The sequence below is a fragment of the Colobus angolensis genome, unplaced genomic scaffold (genome assembly GCF_000951035.1).
Source record: "Colobus angolensis palliatus isolate OR3802 unplaced genomic scaffold, Cang.pa_1.0 Scaffold616, whole genome shotgun sequence".
In the NCBI taxonomy this organism is placed as follows: Eukaryota; Metazoa; Chordata; class Mammalia; order Primates; family Cercopithecidae; genus Colobus; species Colobus angolensis.
The window spans coordinates 487,225-505,389 of NW_012119777.1; the positions used below are offsets into that span (position 1 = coordinate 487,225).

At 35.4% G+C, this 18,165-nt stretch overlaps 2 protein-coding genes across 2 annotated transcripts in view; one reads left to right on the forward strand and one right to left on the reverse strand.

Moving 5' to 3' along the window:
• MMP26 (matrix metallopeptidase 26) overlaps positions 1–18,165 on the reverse strand; it is a 253,853-nt gene that overhangs the window by 6,579 nt on the left and 229,109 nt on the right. The gene's annotated exons all lie outside the window — the stretch shown is intronic.
• Positions 11,237–12,178, forward strand: LOC105527323 (olfactory receptor 51A4-like). The gene has a single exon (XM_011963620.1). It carries the CDS (start codon positions 11,237–11,239, stop codon positions 12,176–12,178), a length of 942 nt encoding a protein of 313 aa, XP_011819010.1.

Genomic DNA, 18,165 nt, shown 5'->3' on the forward strand with positions numbered 1-18,165 from the left:
AATTATTGAGGGCTTATTACAAGGCAATTCTGTGTTTTAAACCTTTGGTATAGAATAGTATGCCAATAGTATATAGTATAAAAATTTTATAGGTTAAAAAAATGAGACTCAAAGAGATGAAAGAACATGAAAGTCACACTATTAATGAATAGAGAAAATTCACTTCAAATCTATTAACAAAATATTTCATCAACAGGAGTAAACAACATGATATATATGTGGAGGCAGGTCAACAGGTAGATGAGAGATAGACAGACAGATAGACGGCTACTACCCAATAGCAGCAGGCAGCAAACTACTGACACATGCAACAAAATAGACAACATTAAAAACATGTTGAATTAAAGACGTGGGAAACCAAATGGTAATCCTATTTGAGGCTCAAGAACAAGGAAAGCTAATTTGTAGAAAGCAATGAGTATAGTGGTTGCCTCGGTCATGGAGGGGATTGTTTGTAAAGGAGCACAATAGAAATTTATCCAGGAATGAAATGTCTATTTTTTGACTGATATCTGGGTAATACAAATATATTCACTTTTTGAAACTCACTAAGCTGTACACTTAAGATTCATACATCATACCATTAAACCTCTACAAAAATAAATACTATTTCCGTGAATAAAGAAAATAAAAATATAGATTAATAAGGTACTAAAAGCGGCACCCATTTCACCATGAGTAATATAGAACTGTAATATAAATGGTAATGTATGTGATCAAATGAGCATATAAATAATCATTTTGTTGATGTTATTGTAATGTGAGTGCTGTATCCCAGTTAATGTTCTAAAGGAAGAAACTTATATGCTAAAGACATGGGTAACTAATGGAATGTCAATCAGAAGAATTAATAAAATAAGACACATGTGATATACTTTGAAAAGATAATATGGTTAATCTGAAAAAGGCAAGATGGATTTAAGATTGCCTATGGAAACAATGATGTTTGTTGTTAGACAAATATGGTATAGAGACAGTTATTCCTGATAAGCTCTATTGACTTCGTAAAACATGAGTTTGTTCACTAAAGTCTCATGGTGATATAGGCCTTGTTATATTCTCATTTCAAAGATTAATAAACTAGGGTTTAGGGAATATAAAACTCTTTCCATGGAAATGATACGAATATTAATATTTATATCTATATCTGACTAACTTTTAAGTCAAAGTATGTATTAAATGAGGCATGCTGCTTCTCTTTACTGGCAGATCTCCATCAATAACATCATCAACATATCTTTGATGTTTCTATAGCCTGAATATATTCAAAAACCTAAGCTCATGGAGTTACAGTGAAAGAAACAAGGTGAAAATTACTAAAACTTATTCAAAATCTATAGCAGTTTTGAAAGAAGAGAAAATACAATAAAAAAAAATCCTCTAAGTCTCTCATATTTTCTCTGATGTTCTGAACATAGACTTCTCTGGGATGGTTAAAAATCAGGTTAAATCTCCCTATGCCCATTGAAGGAAGGTGACCAGAGAACCCCCATAGAGCATGGTTCCTCAGTCACTCTGACGTGTTCTTGAAATTCTGTTGCAGAAATGTTAATAAACGAAACCTTCCTGAAATTTCAAAATATTCTGTTTTACACAAAAACTGTATACAGTTTTTATTTGTCAATTGACAAATTTACTAACAAATTGAAAAAAATGAAATATAAAGAAGCCCTCATATTTTACAGCCCATAAATGACACTGTAGGCTCATTAATGACAGCAACTTTACATTGCATTAATATCTGTAGTACAGACTTTGGAACTTGGAAGGAGCACATTATTCATTAAATGAATAAAAGTGTTTAGTAAAAAACAATCTCATAGCTGGTAAGGAAATCAGAAGTGAGTGAATACTTAACAAACTAGCGATACATAGGTGCATATAATTCAGATCGCTCAACACAGGACGAGTGATCATTATAACAACTTATTGAGCATATACACTGTGTCAAGAATGCACTTTCTTCATCAACCCAACTACCTGTGAAGTAGGTGTTTTATGGTATTCATCTTGTAGTTAAGGAAATGAGGTTCTGAGGTCATTTAATTGTCATTGGGGTCACAATGCTCGAAGTTATATACAGAAGTTATAAACAAAGAGTATTTTATTCTGAAGGCAGAATCTTTGATCACTGGCCTGGATTGCCACTTTTGATGAGACTGCCCTGTCTCTCGTCTTGAAACACACCTCTCTAATGCTGCTCCTGGAACTCCCAGTATGTCCCATGCGATCTGATAGGGCCAGCACAGGTGAGCAGCCACCTGTAAGCCTGACCCAGCACTCAAATACGTGAGGGCTGAGTGCTAAGAGCCGGCTTGACTAAGAAAGCAAATGAATGACTTATTAATGATTCAGCTGCAGATAAGGTAAATAATGTATTGAAAGTACAACAGTGTTTCTCAAAATGCAATATGCATGGAATCGCCTGTGGATATTAATAAGAATGCAGATTCTAATTCAGCAGGTCTTGGATAAGCCTAATGTTCTAAATTTCTAACAAGATCCTAAGTGATGGCAATGCTGCTGATCCAAAATCATACTTTTTAAATAGTTATGAGGCAGAACATATTGGCAATGTAAGGAACAAAAGACCTGTGAATTTAACCAGAAAGTTTTAATAATGGATACCAGATTTTATATATATTTTTAAATCAGAACTATGGAAACAGGCCCCTATCTCTCCTCTCACCTGCATCTATGCTTTCATCTTTCTCATCATGCCTGTAGTATTTGATCTCCTGGGTATAAGCATCTGGTCTGTGCCTAAGAGCTCTCCCAGAAGATTTTGAATGGTTTCCCATTTCCTTCTGGATGAAAGGAGAAAAAGTAATTTTGAAGATATCAGAATGCATGGCCACCTTTTCTGTCACTCAGGTAAAGAGTGGGTGCAGGGAGAGTTTGTGTGGCATTGGAAAATTCATGTCTCTGTATATGTATTTATATATGTACATATACATACATATATATGTAAAGTTAACTTTAAAACATCCTCAGGCATGTCAGTCAGGAGGTATTTCAGAAGAAAGAATTGTTGTTATAGGAGATGACAACTTCATGCACCCTGAAGACCTTGCAGTGGGGCAAGATATGGAGGTGTAAGACAACGATATTGATGATCCTGAGCCTGTACAGGCCTAGACAATGTAGTGTTTATGTATTCGTTTCTAACAAAAAGTTCAAAAAAATAAAAAAAGAAAACAATTTAAAAATATAAAAAGGTTATAGAATAAGGATATAAAGAAAAAAGTTTTTACAGTTATACAATGTGGTTGTGTTTAAGCTAAGTGCTATTACAAAAGATTCAAAAGTTTAAAAAATTAAAGTTTGTAAATAAAAAAGTTACAAGGAGATAAGGTTAATTTATTATTAAATAAGAAAGTTTTAAGCTAAATTTAGGGTAGCCTAAGTGTACAGTAGTGTACATTCACTCACCAATCACACCCTGACTCACCCAGAGCAACCTCAAGGCCCACACGCTCCTTTTATAGAAAGTGCCCTACCAAAGCATAGCATTTTTAATCTTTTATGTTGTATTTTTACCGTACATTATTTAAGTTTGGATATACAAATATTTACTATTGTGTTACAATTGTCTATAGTATTTAGTACAATAGCTTGCTGCATGGTTTTTTAACCCAGGAACCATAGGCTATAGCATATACTTTAGTTATGCCATCTTGGTTTGTGTAAATACACTCTACGATGTTCTCATGACAATGCCTTTCTCAGAATGAGTATCTCTATCATTCAGTGTTGTATGACATACACACAGGTATGCACACAAACACATCTATATATTTTATTAAAATTATATATGCTTATATTTTTAAAAATCAAACAGTACAAAGATTTGAGAAAAGAAACAACAGTTTCTTGACTCTCCTTTGCTATCTCCAGTACACTCCCTAAAGGAAACAATTTTGAGTTGTTTAAATTTCTTCTTTTATAAGTTTTTCCAGTAATAACATTCAACTACTTAACTAATGTGTTTATATTGTTATTTATTGATTTGCAGTTTTAGATAATATCTATTGTCGTAATAAATAAGAATTCACCTTAACTGAAAACCCCTTAAGTCCTGTCCTTCTAAATATGCTTGTTATTATTTTATTTTCCTCATTGTGTATGCTAAGCTTCTAAACAATATTATGATCATTGTACTTCTCATTAAAACAGGTACAAATAATATTTCTTCACTTTTCACTTAGGAAAATGAGTATATTAATGTCCACAAATACTTCTTTTAATGAACTATCTTTTTACTTAAAAATTGTTTATATTATTTTGTCACCACAAAGTAATCTTTCATATTTTTCTTCAAAAGTTGAAAATCAACAAATAATATGTATAATTCTATGACTATGGGATTATAAATAGTGCAGAATTATTGCATATCCATTTTATTTGCACAACTTTCACTATTTCATTGAGTTTTTCATTAGTTTACTTTTCCTTTTGCATTATCTTGTGTTAGTAAACTTAAATTTTAATTTTTAAATATATTTTATGTTTTCTTTTGCTTTCCATCCCTATATTTTGTTCTTTGATTGCAGAAATTTTGCCAAGTGTTCAATATATACATTGAATAAAAGACCTTCATGTGATGCTACCCCAGAAGAAAAAATACATGGATCATGGAAGATGTGGTGTTTTCTGCCCTCACAACTGTGGACTCTGTCATGTTAAATTCATTGGTTTCTAAAGGAGGTACACTATTTCCATAAATAAACTACAGTTATCATCTGGAAACTTTGGTGTCTTTATACTCAGAAACCAAATAGCCAGAAGAAGATTAATCATATTTTCAAGGGTAACTGACTCTGATCCTCAGGAAAAAGAAAAACTGTCATAAAACATGCAAAAAAGCCAGGTCATGGAGCTGGAATAATCCTCTCTGGGGATTATCCTAATGGGCAATACTCAGTCCAGAGCTTTTGCCTGGATTGGCCAGTTTTTTCAGTCCTATATTGTACTTTTACTTTTCTTTCTGTCAAATCCTGCTTTTTCCCCTTCCCTTTCACAAATATTGAACTCTTAATACATTAAGTCTGTAGTATGACAGAGTGTATGAGAATTAACATAACATTGGGGCAAAACTGTAACTGTGAATTGCTCTCTGTTCCATATAAACATGAATTATTTCGTATGAGAATTAACATAACATTGGGGCAAAACTGTAAATGTGAATTGCTCTCTGTTCCATATAAACATGAAATATTTCTGATTTTTTGAATTATTGTTTTCTGCGTGGGATAGAATAAAAGTATTTATCAAATGAATGCCTGTCATGTACCTAAGGCTAATGAATCTAAGAAGTCATATCTGTCCAGTGGTTGTAACTACTACTTGGTTGAACTTCCAGCAGTCTACAGTCACTTTCCAAGGTATAACTGTAGTCTGCAGAGACCACACAGGTGAGTTAAAAGGGGATCAGTTAGGGACATTTCATCAATGACCTTGGGGTATGGTATTTGTTTTGGAATTAACTTATTAGCCCCAGACATTTCCAGACAATTTCATAGACCTCTGTTTGGTCTCTCTCACTGTAAAAGCTCTTACTCATTAAACTAACGATTGAGTCACTACCAAATACATCAGTCCCAATTATACATTAGAGATATCAGTGTCAATTCAGATCCTGCATCCAACAGTCCTAAAAATGACATGATGCTCATTTTTCACCAGTATAGTTACTCAAGCAAGCGACAGTCAATCCCTTTGCATGACCAGGGAAATCAGTATAATGTGTATAATGGTGATAAAATAACTAACCTGGGGACTTATTCAATCGTTGGTTTGCAATCTGAAGGAATTCAGATCTGGAATCTCGACAAGGGCTTGCAAATTCTCCATGAGGCAACTGCTCTCAGCTTCATGGTTATCCATCTTTGATTTCTTGTGAGGATGCAAACCAAGTATTATTGTTGTTGCTGCCCATTATTTTGCTCCTATGGATGCCCCTTTCTACATGCTTCTGAGAGCAAAATGCGCAAAATGTTTGTTTCATGTCTTAAGGTTTTAGCTGGATATTAAATTCTATATTTTGTGACAGTACTAACAATTATATATGCTTTTAGCTATATAATTTCATTTTCTAACCTCTTGGACTAAGCAAGCTCAATGTGTAATGCTTACTTTGTCATATCTTGCTGGTAGATTCTATCCTATTTTCGTAACTTCTTTAGGGTATAGTCCTTTTCTGCTCTCATCAGACACAACACCTCACCATCTGTTTATGTTGCAAATTATTCCTAATTTATGACCTGGTGGTGGGAAATAGGTGAAGGTAGGACCCTAACAATGTAGTCCTTTTGTTCTTTCTCAAACTGCTGCTAGTCTGACAGAGTAATGAAATTACACTGATCTGAAGTGTCAGCTCAGTGATAATATGTGAGATGATGTGGCCATATCTTCCAGGACACAGTATACAACCTAAATCAATATCCATAGTGTTCTTTTTTTAATATGAAGAAAACATATTTTTATTATGAAGAAAAAAATAGTGTTGTCATTACCAAACATTGCTTCCATTTACCCACTCTGAGAACCTGTGTTTTAGTCCTGCTGTTCTGGGCTCTGTTGGTTTAGAGATTCTGATTCCATAGGTAAAAATATTATACCAAAAGACATATAATTCTGTTAAACTATTAGAGATGGCACTATGTCATTCTAAGACACCAGTAAGCAAAGAAAATAATTACTTTAATAATTAGAATGAGTTAGAAGTGCTGACACTCAATGTGGCCAAGTAAGAATATGCTTACTGTTAGGTGATCCCTGGGCATCTTTTGATATTTCTTGCCCTGTTTTGATGGTAAATAGATGTGTTTTTCCATTTTTGCTCTACTGTAAAGAGATACCTGGGACTGAGTAATTTATAAAGGAAAGAGGTTTAATTGACTCACAGTTCTGCATGGCTTGGGAGGCCCCAGGGAACTTACAATAAGGTCAGAAGGCAACAGAGAAGCAAAGGCACATCCTACATGCTGGCAGGCAAGAGTAAGTGAAGACAGTGATGGGGGAAGAGCTCCTTATAAAACCATGAGATCAGATCTCATGAGAACTCACTATCATAAAAACAGCATGGGGGAAACCATCCCTATGAGCCAATCACCTCCCAACAGGTCTTTCCCTGGACACTTGGACACCTGGACACCTCAATTTAAAATGAGATTTGGGTGCGGACACAAAGCCTACCGTATCAATGGACAAATGCAAAAGCCACAGCTTGAGACATTTATGGTGGCCAAGGATTAAGTTCTAGCTAAGGGTACAGGAATCTAAGCTGGATGCTAGAGAAGAGGGATAGTATATTACAGTTGGAGCCTCAGGACAGCTGCAGTGTAGGGGACTTTGAATCATCCCACTAACAGTTCACCTGTCGCTTCTGAACGGACAAAAAGTCCTATACTAATTCTGAAAAAGCTGCTTCCAGAATTTATTTCTGAAGGTTTTAGGTGAAAGTGAGCAATGGTTGAACTGCAGCTGATGCTCAGTGAATCACCTGGACGTTCTTATTCTGCCAGACCTGAAGCACTCATTCCTCTAATGAGAGTGTTATAGCTAACAGGTCTCATTTGAGTCCTTCTTGAGAATTTCTTTCTTCTAAATGGAGCCACTTTATCCAAAGTCATGACCCCTCCCATTTAAAGACCACATCCAATGGCCCATCAATAGATTGTTAAAAAGGTTCAGGCCTTTCCTCCAATTCAGGACAATTCCGAAGTGGGATCATTTTAGCCCTAGAGATCTCTTCAAGATTAAATGCAGCTTTTCTAACAATTGAATGGAACTTAATTTCTCTTTCCACTAGTTCTATTTCCCTTTTTTCCCTGATAGCTGTTTAACATAGAAACACTCCCAATAAACTTCTGCACACAAATGTTTAGCTCAATGTTTATTTCAAAGGGATTTCAACCTGCAACAACATCATTATCAAAGATAAATATGAGTAACAGAAGAGCAAGAAATCTTTACTTTATGTAACAGTAAAAATACATTTATTTAATATAGGAGGTACTCAGACTAATAGATAAAAATTTTTAAAAATGAACAAAGGGTATACATAGACTGGCCTCTAAAAATAAATTCAAGTGCTCTTAAACATGAGAAGAATAAAAACTTCCATTTAATAAGATAAAAATTGCATGTATAAGCAAGTAGCAAAAGTGACTGGGAAAACTCAATTATAATGGCACAAACATAATGACCTAGGAAAATAAATTGTGAACACTTCTCCAGAAGAACCTATAACTGCAGATGAGAGAGCAATCAATTCTGTTGAATAAAGCAGAAGAGGTCTCATAGGATATTAATCTTCAATGGCTAATTTATATGCAGTATAGCAATTCAGCTGATTCTGTTTGAGTCCACTCTTATTTAAGGACTCATCTGTGTAAAAAAAGACCTGTGGGCTTTTTAATCCCTCTGGGTCTTGCTTCTTGAGTTGTCATCCTCAGAGGCCTTTGTTCCACTAAAAAGGCACCAGGGTAGAAGGACTAGAGTAAGACCATCAAGATCAATACCTGTGCCTAATAGCTGGGATTGGAGTGGCTTTATCCTGGGTTCAGCTCCTTCTTACCTTGAAGTATAGACCAAGCATGATCTTGGTAAGTACCTGAAAACTCTGATGTTCCAATTGCAAGTCTTATTAATCAAGAGCATTAAGATGAGTATTTTATCCTTAATAAGCTGCTATGATTTTACCATTTAATACTTGCTTCCATGTCAACATATACTCAAGGTTTGTCACAATCTGCATAACATCATCCTGACAACATTATTATACAAAGATCATTATACTATTAATATAAAGAACATGATAACCTTATTTAACAACTTTCATGTAAATACTAAACTTTATTTTAATTTCATTTTAAAAAGACATTCTCTATCTGTTACTTCAACTTTTTTGCATTTTTATAAACAAGGCAATTTAGTTGAGTAGGCATTTCTGAGCTGAAGACAGAATACTGAACAATCCTATCTGTGCGATGTTCTATTTTCCTCTAGATTCTCTAAAAGCAACATCTTGTAAAGCAAAATAAAATAATTTTCTTCCATAAGGGTGCAGCATTTTCTAAAGAAAGATTTTTATACCCACTTTTCCTCACTGATTGCAACGTAATTTTTATCCTATTAAGAGGGTTGGTATGAGCTCAAAGTTATTAGCTGGGTTGAACATGGAGGGATTTAAAGCTCAGATTTTAAAAAGTGTACATTGATTAAAGGATGCAGAGCTGTTAAAGCAGTTACTATATGTCAAAAACAATACCAACACCTTGGCAACCCAAAGTTTTGGGAGGATGTTCCCTAGAGAACATTTGGGAGGAAATCAAAAGAGGAACGGTGTCTCCATATATGCACAGGACGGAACAGCATGGAGGGGAGATGAAGTCAGTGACAGAGAAGTTTGAGGCAGTGAAGCCGGAACTGGCTATATTTCATACAAAAGCCATACAGAAGGATCTCAAGCAGCAAAAGGTGCACATTCTTCTCAAATGATTCACTTACCTAAACAATTTTAACATTAAGTACACTTTGAACCTCTGTCCTGGAGGGAAAGAACTTCCTATAACTCTATTCAACCATATGGAATAAATAAGCAAATAACAATCTTACAAGCCCTGTTACAATAAATCTTCAGTTTTCCATTGAAGACTTAATCTCACTCTTTTCAGATTAATATCAGAAGCAAGACTTGGGAGTTAGAGGACACTAGGCCTAACAGATACAAAGAGCCCTCAGTTGGTAGTTGGGCCACTTGACACAACTGGATTAGTGTTTAAGACAGACAGCCATCATACTGGTATTAGCCAAAGTAATAAAAATTTATACATTGCCATCCTCTGATTTTGTGTAAGGATCTTCTAAACTCTAGGCAAATATTATCTTAACACTTGCCTTATTTTTTCTTGTGTTTTATTTGCTTTTTTGCATGTAATTTCTTATTCAATCCAGAACTTCCTAGGTATTTTTAACAAATGTTATTTTATTTTAAGTTCTGGGGTACATGTGCAGGATATGCAGGTTTGTTACATAGGTAAACATGTGCCACGGTGGTTTGCTGCACCCATCAACCCATCACCTAGGTATTAAGCCCAGCATGCATTAGCTATTTTTCCTAATACTCTTCCTCCCCCTGCCTCAACCCCTGACAGGCCCCAGTGTATGTTGTTCCTCTCTCTGTGTCCATGTGTTCTCGTTCTCTTCATTCAGCTCTGACTTATAAGTGAGAACGTGAGGTGTTTGGTTTTCTGTTCCTGCATTAGTTTGCTGAGGATAATAGCTTCCAGCTCCATCCATGTCCCTGCAAAGGAAATGATCTCATTCCGTTTATGGCTGTATAATATTCCATGGTGTACATGTACCACATACAAATCCTTCCTAAGATTTCTTTACAAAGGTGTATATGGAGTTAAGAAGATGATGCAAAGGCACTCAGGAATCTATGGTAGTGAGGAAAGAGACAAAAAGAGAAAGAACAGCATGGGATGATAGATTTTGACGACAAAATTTTATATTGTTTCTCTACACAATCAGTAATCACTAACAAAAATAGAAAATAATAGAGGATGAATGATTCTCTAAAGAATAGCAATAAAATCGTAATGATCTAAAAATAAATTTTGCAAAATCCTCTATAAAAAATGACAACATATTTTTGAGAGATATAAAAGAAGATTTGAGGAAAGGAAAAGAAAATCCATGTTTACATTGAAGCCACTATACACATGTATGTTTCTTTTACTGAATTTTATGTAAATGCTTTGAACTTTTAAAAAAATTATAAATTTTGAACAAAATTTTAAACAACTTTTTTACAGCTGAATTTTTACGACAGAAATTTTAAACAAATTCGTAAACAGGACATATATTGCAACATTTATATTGAAAAGCAAAAGTCTCAAGTCTTTGAGTTGGATAATATTTGCCTGTATAATTTTCTCAGTTGATCGGTAGTCCTTGTATAGGACTTGTATCTATTATAATCTGTATCTATTTTAAGATTAGATTTTGATATCAATTTGCATCATTTTTCTCTCAGTTTTTTGTTTTTAGTTGAGTCTACCTATCTATTTCTCCCTTTAGGTTTGTGTCTAAAAATTGTCTATATACCTGGTGTCATAAGACCTCAATGAGTTCAATAGGATAGAGCCAGGCATTTGAGCCAATCTACCTATACCTCTACAGAAAACCTCTTATGAGCTTCTCATCTTTGCCCTCAAATACTGGGATGTCCATTCTCAATACCTCTGAAATGGAAATCTCTGTTTTCTACTTGGTTGGGATCCCAGGTATGGAACATGCCAACATTTGGATCTCTCTCCCCATATATCTCATGTACACTGTTGCTATCCTGGGGAATTGTACCATTCTATTTTTCATAAAAACAGAGCCTTCTTTGCATGAGCCCATGCACTATTTTCTCTCCATGTTGGCTCTCTCTGACCTAGGGCTATCCCTCTCCTCTCTCCCTACCATGTTAAGGATTTTCCTGTTCAATGCTCCAGGAATTTCCCCTGATGCCTGTATTGCTCAAGAGTTTCTCATCCATAGATTCTCAGCTATGGAGTCATCTATACTTCTTATAATGTCCTTTGATCGCTTTATTGCCATCTGCAACCCCCTGAGATACCCTTCCATCCTCACCAGTGCCAGAGTCATTCAAATTGGGCTTGCTTTTTCTCTCAAAAATGTTTTGTTGATCCTCCCATTTCCTTTCACTCTGAAACGTCTAAAATACTGTAAGAAGAACCTCCTGTCCCAATCCTACTGCCTCCATCAAGATGTCATGAAACTGGTCTGCTCTGACAACAAGGTCAACATCATCTATGGCTTATTTATGGCTCTCACAGGCATCATAGACTTGACATTTATTTTCATGTCCTACATGTTGATACTGAAAGTAGTGTTGAGCATAGCATCACAAAAGGAAAGGCTCAAGGTCCTCAATACACGTGTTTCCCACAACTGTGCTGTGCTCATCTTCTATGAGCCCATTATCTCCCTAGCTGTCATCTACCGGTTTGCCAAACATAGTTTCCCAATCACTAGGGTCCTCATAGTTGATGTTTTTCTGCTTGTGATGAAACTGATGAACCCCATTGTAAACTGTGTGAAGAGCCAGCAGATAAGAAATCTCGTCTTAGAAAAACTGTGCCAGAAGCAAAGCTGAAGGGGATGCTTAACCACATGATGCTTACAATGTCGAGAAAACAAGCAGACTAGATCAATAAGAAAACATACTATGTTAATCATGTTACAATATGGTTTCTCAATCTGTTTATTAGGATTAAAGAATCAAACTTGAAAATCTGTTGGTTCAGTATTTAGGCTTGGGGCTCTGATGTAAGTAAAATATATTCCCAGATTTCACTCTTTTTGCAGCTTCCCGTACCACTCCTATGAACACAATGCCTTCTTGTCATTTTCATAATGATTAAAAGACTATTCTATATGTTAATTTGAAAATTAATGGTATACACTTGCATGACAACTGGACAGTGATCAGAGGTGACCAAAGACTACCTCTTTATTTAAAGTACTTATTTTCAACATATACTTTTGACATTTTTGAGATATGTGCTTTTTCTCAGGAACTGAAATTGAGATAGGCAATAACTAACACTCTTGCACATGAAACTATTCAAACAAACTAACATGCATACAAGAAAAATTTATAAAAATAAAATAAACATTGGCTTTATTTACTCATTTTATTTACTGTAATATTTCCTTCCTGAGCATCAAATGTCGTCTTCTAAGGTGACAGATTCCTGTCTTTGACATTTCAATGGGAATTCTACATAATGACAAAGACTCACTCCTCTACTTCTCAACTTGGCCTTGATTTTCATATTCATCTCTGTATTGTTCAGTTTTAGCAAGAGTCATGCTAGGTCAGTTTAACCAAAGCCCCTTCCCTTCCATATCTGATTACTCTAGACGTTTAATTGATTTCCTCATATTTTACCATTCCCCACTTGATGTATGACAATTCTGGCTTGCTGTTAGCAAGAATCCTGTTAGGTCAACTATATGCTTTGGACATTTGTCCCCTGCAAATCTCATGTTAAAATTTAATCCCCAGTGTTGGAGATGGGCCCTAGTGTGGAGTTGTTTGTGTCATGTGGGTGAATCCCTCGTGAAGGGCATGGTACCATTCTTGCAGGACTGAATGAGTTCTCACTCTACGTTCCTGTGAGATCTGGCTGTTAACAAAAGAGCTTGGCTACTTCCTCCTCTTTCGTTGTATCTTGCTTCCTTCCTCTTGCCATGTGATACATTCTCCCTTTACCCTTCTACCAATGAGTAGAGACTTTCCGAGGATCTCGCCAGAACCAGATATTGGTGTCATGCTTCTTGTACAGTCTGCAGAACTGTGAGCCAAATAAACCCATTTTGCTATAAAGTACACAGACTGAGATATTTTCCTTTACAGCAACACAAAACACTAAGAATGTCAGGTGAGCCAGAGTCTTCCCTACTCTTGATGTTTCCTTTTAATAATTTTCCACTTAGTAACCTATGCCCCAAACTCACTCCTTATCCATAAATTCTTGCTTTTCACTGTTTATTTAGAGTTGAGCCCAGTCTCTCTCCTCTACAAGAAACCTCTATACATATCGTGTTACTCTCTCTGTTAATAAAGCTTTTCTTACTGTTCTTTAAGCATCAAAAGTAACTGAGGTGCCATGACTCAGGATCACATTAATCATTGGACCCCCAGACTTTTCACTCAGGACCGTATGTACACACTTTTGACAGCCCATTGAACAATCGTAAGGACAGATTTGATTCTTAAGATTTTGTGTGTACTCAAGAAGCTGTGCTACAATCCCAGGTAAGCAGAAACTGAGTTAGAGGCCCAGGTGCAGGCTTCTCTGTTTGACAGGTAACTGGTAGGCTGGAAGTCTTTCTTCCTGGCTCTGTCTTGAGTGGGGATTATTCCTCAACTTTTGGGGTATATGTTCTTCCTGGATCCTTATTTTGATTAAAATTTATTTCCTGCTTTGTGGGCTGGAATTTTTTTCATGACGGTGTGTGAGAATGTTTCATTACTTCCATTTGATTCTTCTTTTCCTAATGGGAATTTCTCAGTCAATTGAAATTCCCTTCATGAATATTTGCTGACTGTATGTACCACCAAATCTATTCACTCCCTTCACCCCAGGACCCATGCTGTTGCATCATGGCATTGTGCACAGGTGCCAGTGGTGGTGATATCAGCAATGGCCCTAGATGGGCTGATTCTCAGGCCCCTCGGGGCTTATGGTGCTGGTGCCACCCTGCTCTCAAAATGGTGCCATAGAAGTTAGATATATTTGAATTCGTTAATAAACATGTTTTTGCCACATTGAAAAATTGTTCTATGAGTAAGTATATGCCTCTAGAAATTGTGAAATTATGTATTAATAAATTTGCAATCCTATTACCAAATCTGGGCTTATGACAATTCATATTTATCTATTTCTTATTATAGTTTTCTCTGTAAAGAAAGAAACTGATGGTTAAATGTTATAATCAATGTATGTGGACAAAACTACTAAAAATAATAAGAAAAGAACTTATTTAAAAAACATTTAAGGAAAGTCCAGTGTGTTTTCAAGAAAAAAAATTATGAAGTATGAAAGATATGATGCTGTTTAGGGGAAAAAAAGGTAATTTTATCCTAAAGTAATTTCATTCTAAAGTATGACCAGGTATTCCTGAATGAGAAAATGAAAACTCACATGGATATTTTTTAAAAGTATAGATTGTTTGTAAACAGGAATTTTATGTGTGGTCAAGTTGACTAAATATGTAAGTGGATTTATTTATTTTTATTAATTATCTTTAATGTCTTTAATTATCTTTAATACAGATGCAAAACAAAAATGACAAAGTTTCATGGATTATTTGTCTGCTCTTAATAAGAAATTGTAAAAGTGTTTTTCTGTACCATTTTAGTAATCTACTAGAAAACCAAAGTTCCATGTCTTATCAGAATAGTTTGCTGCATTTTATTCTAATATTTATGCTATGATAAAGACTATTTAAGAGATTATTTTAAGAAAATAATTAATTATTTAAGAGAATCAAGACTTCTCATTTTTAAAAGAGCTTTTTTTTTTTAATTTTTTTTTTTTTTTTTTTTGAGACGGAGTCTCGCTCTGTCGCCCGGGCTGGAGTGCAGTGGCCGGATCTCAGCTCACTGCAAGCTCCGCCTCCCGGGTTTACGCCATTCTCCTGCCTCAGCCTCCCGAGTAGCTGGGACTACAGGTGCCCGCCACTGCGCCCGGCTAGTTTTTTGTATTTTTTAGTAGAGACGGGGTTTCACCGTGTTAGCCTGGATGGTCTCGATCTCCTGACCTCGTGATCCGCCCGTCTCGGCCTCCCAAAGTGCTGTTTTTTTTAATTTTTGAAAATGTTGCCTTTCCAAAATCAAATCCTAAATGAAATCTTCCTGTTCTTGAATTGATCTTGAGATTTCCCAGAGGGCCTCTGAAAACTCTCAAAAGATTTGTTCTTTCACCATGGAAAGAGAAAAGTTAAAAAATAATTTGGTTTATTTTACTTGCTAAATTTCATGGAAACATTGTCAAATAAAAAAGATAATCTCTCCTAGGTTATATTTGTATTGTCAAAATGTTACTATTTCTGAAATCATGTAAATAGAAATTTGTGAATTATTTTTCTATTTATGATATACCCTAATATAATGCTATCAGTAGTAATTCCAGTTATTATTTTTGTTGGGTGTCACAGAAACAACCAAATATCTTGTCAAATTAACTCTTTATAATTGAATGGGTTCATGAAACTGCTAACATAAAACCAAGCAAAACAAAATATATTACATGGGATTGAATGAATTCATAAAGAATAATTATGGGTTTTGTTTTGAAACACTGTTGATTCTTCAATGTCTTATTTTCTGAATAAAAGAAGTCCCTTTCCCTTTTCTCTCAAGCAATATGTAAGTTACAGAAATTTAGTAGATTATATTCTGTAAGCAAATATGAAACATTTTTCTTTTCTCCTTACCTGATTCCTTCAGAATTTTGAAACGTTTATTGAATATTCTTATATCTGTGTAAAATAGTTATCAGATAAGTTCAAAAAGAATCTGTAACAGGACACAATTGAAAACACTGATTTTATTACCGAAGTTTTGGTCATAATATTATGTTTGAGAATGATGTGCTTAGAATCAAATTTAAGGAAGCAAGGTTGACTTTATGAAGCCAAAGCTTAATAAAGCCTTCTGGGAAATAAACAGCCTGACACCTGGCTTACATAGTTCCCAGCTTTAAATGCAGGTAAACAAGTTCACTTTCTGATGGGTGCAGGAACCTCAGAATATCTTTGAGACCTCAAGAAGAGAATAAATTCACACAAATCTCTAGGTACTGCAAATGAACTTTGGTGGTAAGTTCTTGGCTTGGCTGCTTGACCTTGAAAAAGTATTTAAAATCAAATTTGAGATTCTTATGAAAAGTTGCAGCAAAGGAAACCTGTAAGGCCTTTGCAGTTAATTGCCATTCTTGCTGCACTTACATAAATAATTAAGCCAAAGCTAATGAGACCAGACTTTTTTGGTAATTAAGAATTGTAAAGAGAGCTGAATATAAAGAGTAATTTTGTTTCACTGGAAAAGTACAGTACACCCTTATTGAGTACCACTTTTACTTTCTTTTAAAATCTGACTACAACTCTTCCAGTCAATATTGCCAATTTTTCTTCTACCCTTCTGACTTGGCATTACTGAGAATGAAACTATCTTTTCACCAAACCTTTTAAGCTGAAGTTGGAAAACTTGTTATAAACTTCAAAGTATATCTTCTTGCCTGCTAGTGTGTGAACAACTCAGAAATTTACCGAATCACCTGACTCTATCACTAGAGGCCTTCAAACTGCAAACAAAACCTTTAGTCGTATTGCCACTGCCATCCTCACTCCATCATCTAAAGTTACTTTGAGCTCAACAGATAGAATCCCACTAGCTGCCCTCTGAACTCAGACGCTAGGTTTCCAACTATGATCTTTTTAAAAAACTTTCACAGCAATTCCCTTCATTAAAAGTCTGAGAGCTTGCACCATCCAGCAAATATCCTTGACTACAAAGTCTCGACAGTTAAGACAGCTGGTCCCTAATGAACAAAATGGACTAACATTGTAACGGATAAGACAGCTTTTCCTTGATGAAAAAAAGATGACTGAATAAGAAAACGAACTAACATTGTTCACACTAAAGAAGAATCTCTCTCATTTCCTTGAACAAGAGGGTTGATGACAGAGATTCTCACCTTGACCAAGCTCTACTCAGCCATATCTGAACTCTCTTCTTAGCTAGCCTCAACTTTAGGGTTTCTGTGTTTATCTCTGTATTGTTCAATTTAGCAAGAATCTTGTTAAATCAGTTTAACCTGAACCGTTCACCCTCCATATCTAATCACCTGAGATACTGAATCAGGTACCTCATCCTCTACCATTCCCCTGATGATGTGTGATCACCCTGGTGGACAGTGGAGTAAGGATGGCAGTGGCAAGCTCTTAGGGCAGTGTGGCCAGAGTACACCCGTACCCCTGATGTTTCCTATTAGTAATATTCCACCCACAAACTCCTCCTGCCCATCACTGCTCTGTTTTTGGCTATAAATTCCTACCTTTCCTTCTGTATTTGTTGAGACTAATCTCTTTTCCCTATTGTAAGAGCACATTGTAGTAGTCACCCCCGTAGCTATTGTCATAGTCTCTATGAATAAAGTCTTCCTTAAGGTTTCCTAAAAAGTGTCATGAATACTTTTTAACACTAATGCATAAGTCATTATACTGTACATATTGTTTTCTCTCTCCCATTCAAGAATGTAAACCCTCTAATTTTTACAAAAAGGCAAAATCATGATGCTCACACAGGTACAAAATAAATATCCATTAAAAGTGTCCTCATTTAATTTATTTTTAAGTAAGGAATGTGGCAAATGCTACAACTACTTAGAAGGAGAATTCACAGAACAGACGTAGTCATAGGAGGAATGTTGATGTGAGTTTGCACATAAGTATAGGAATGGATGCTCCCACAGTAGAAGGAAGTCCATTGAACCTCTATGAGACAGAATTTATCTGCATGTCCCCATACATGAATTACTTTGATTTCTGTTAACCAATAAAATTTACAGA

What these genes read in the sequence shown, in the direction of transcription:
- LOC105527323 (XM_011963620.1), top strand. Translation starts at nt 11,237, where the DNA reads ATGTCCATTCTCAATACCTCTGAAATGGAAATCTCTGTTTTCTACTTG.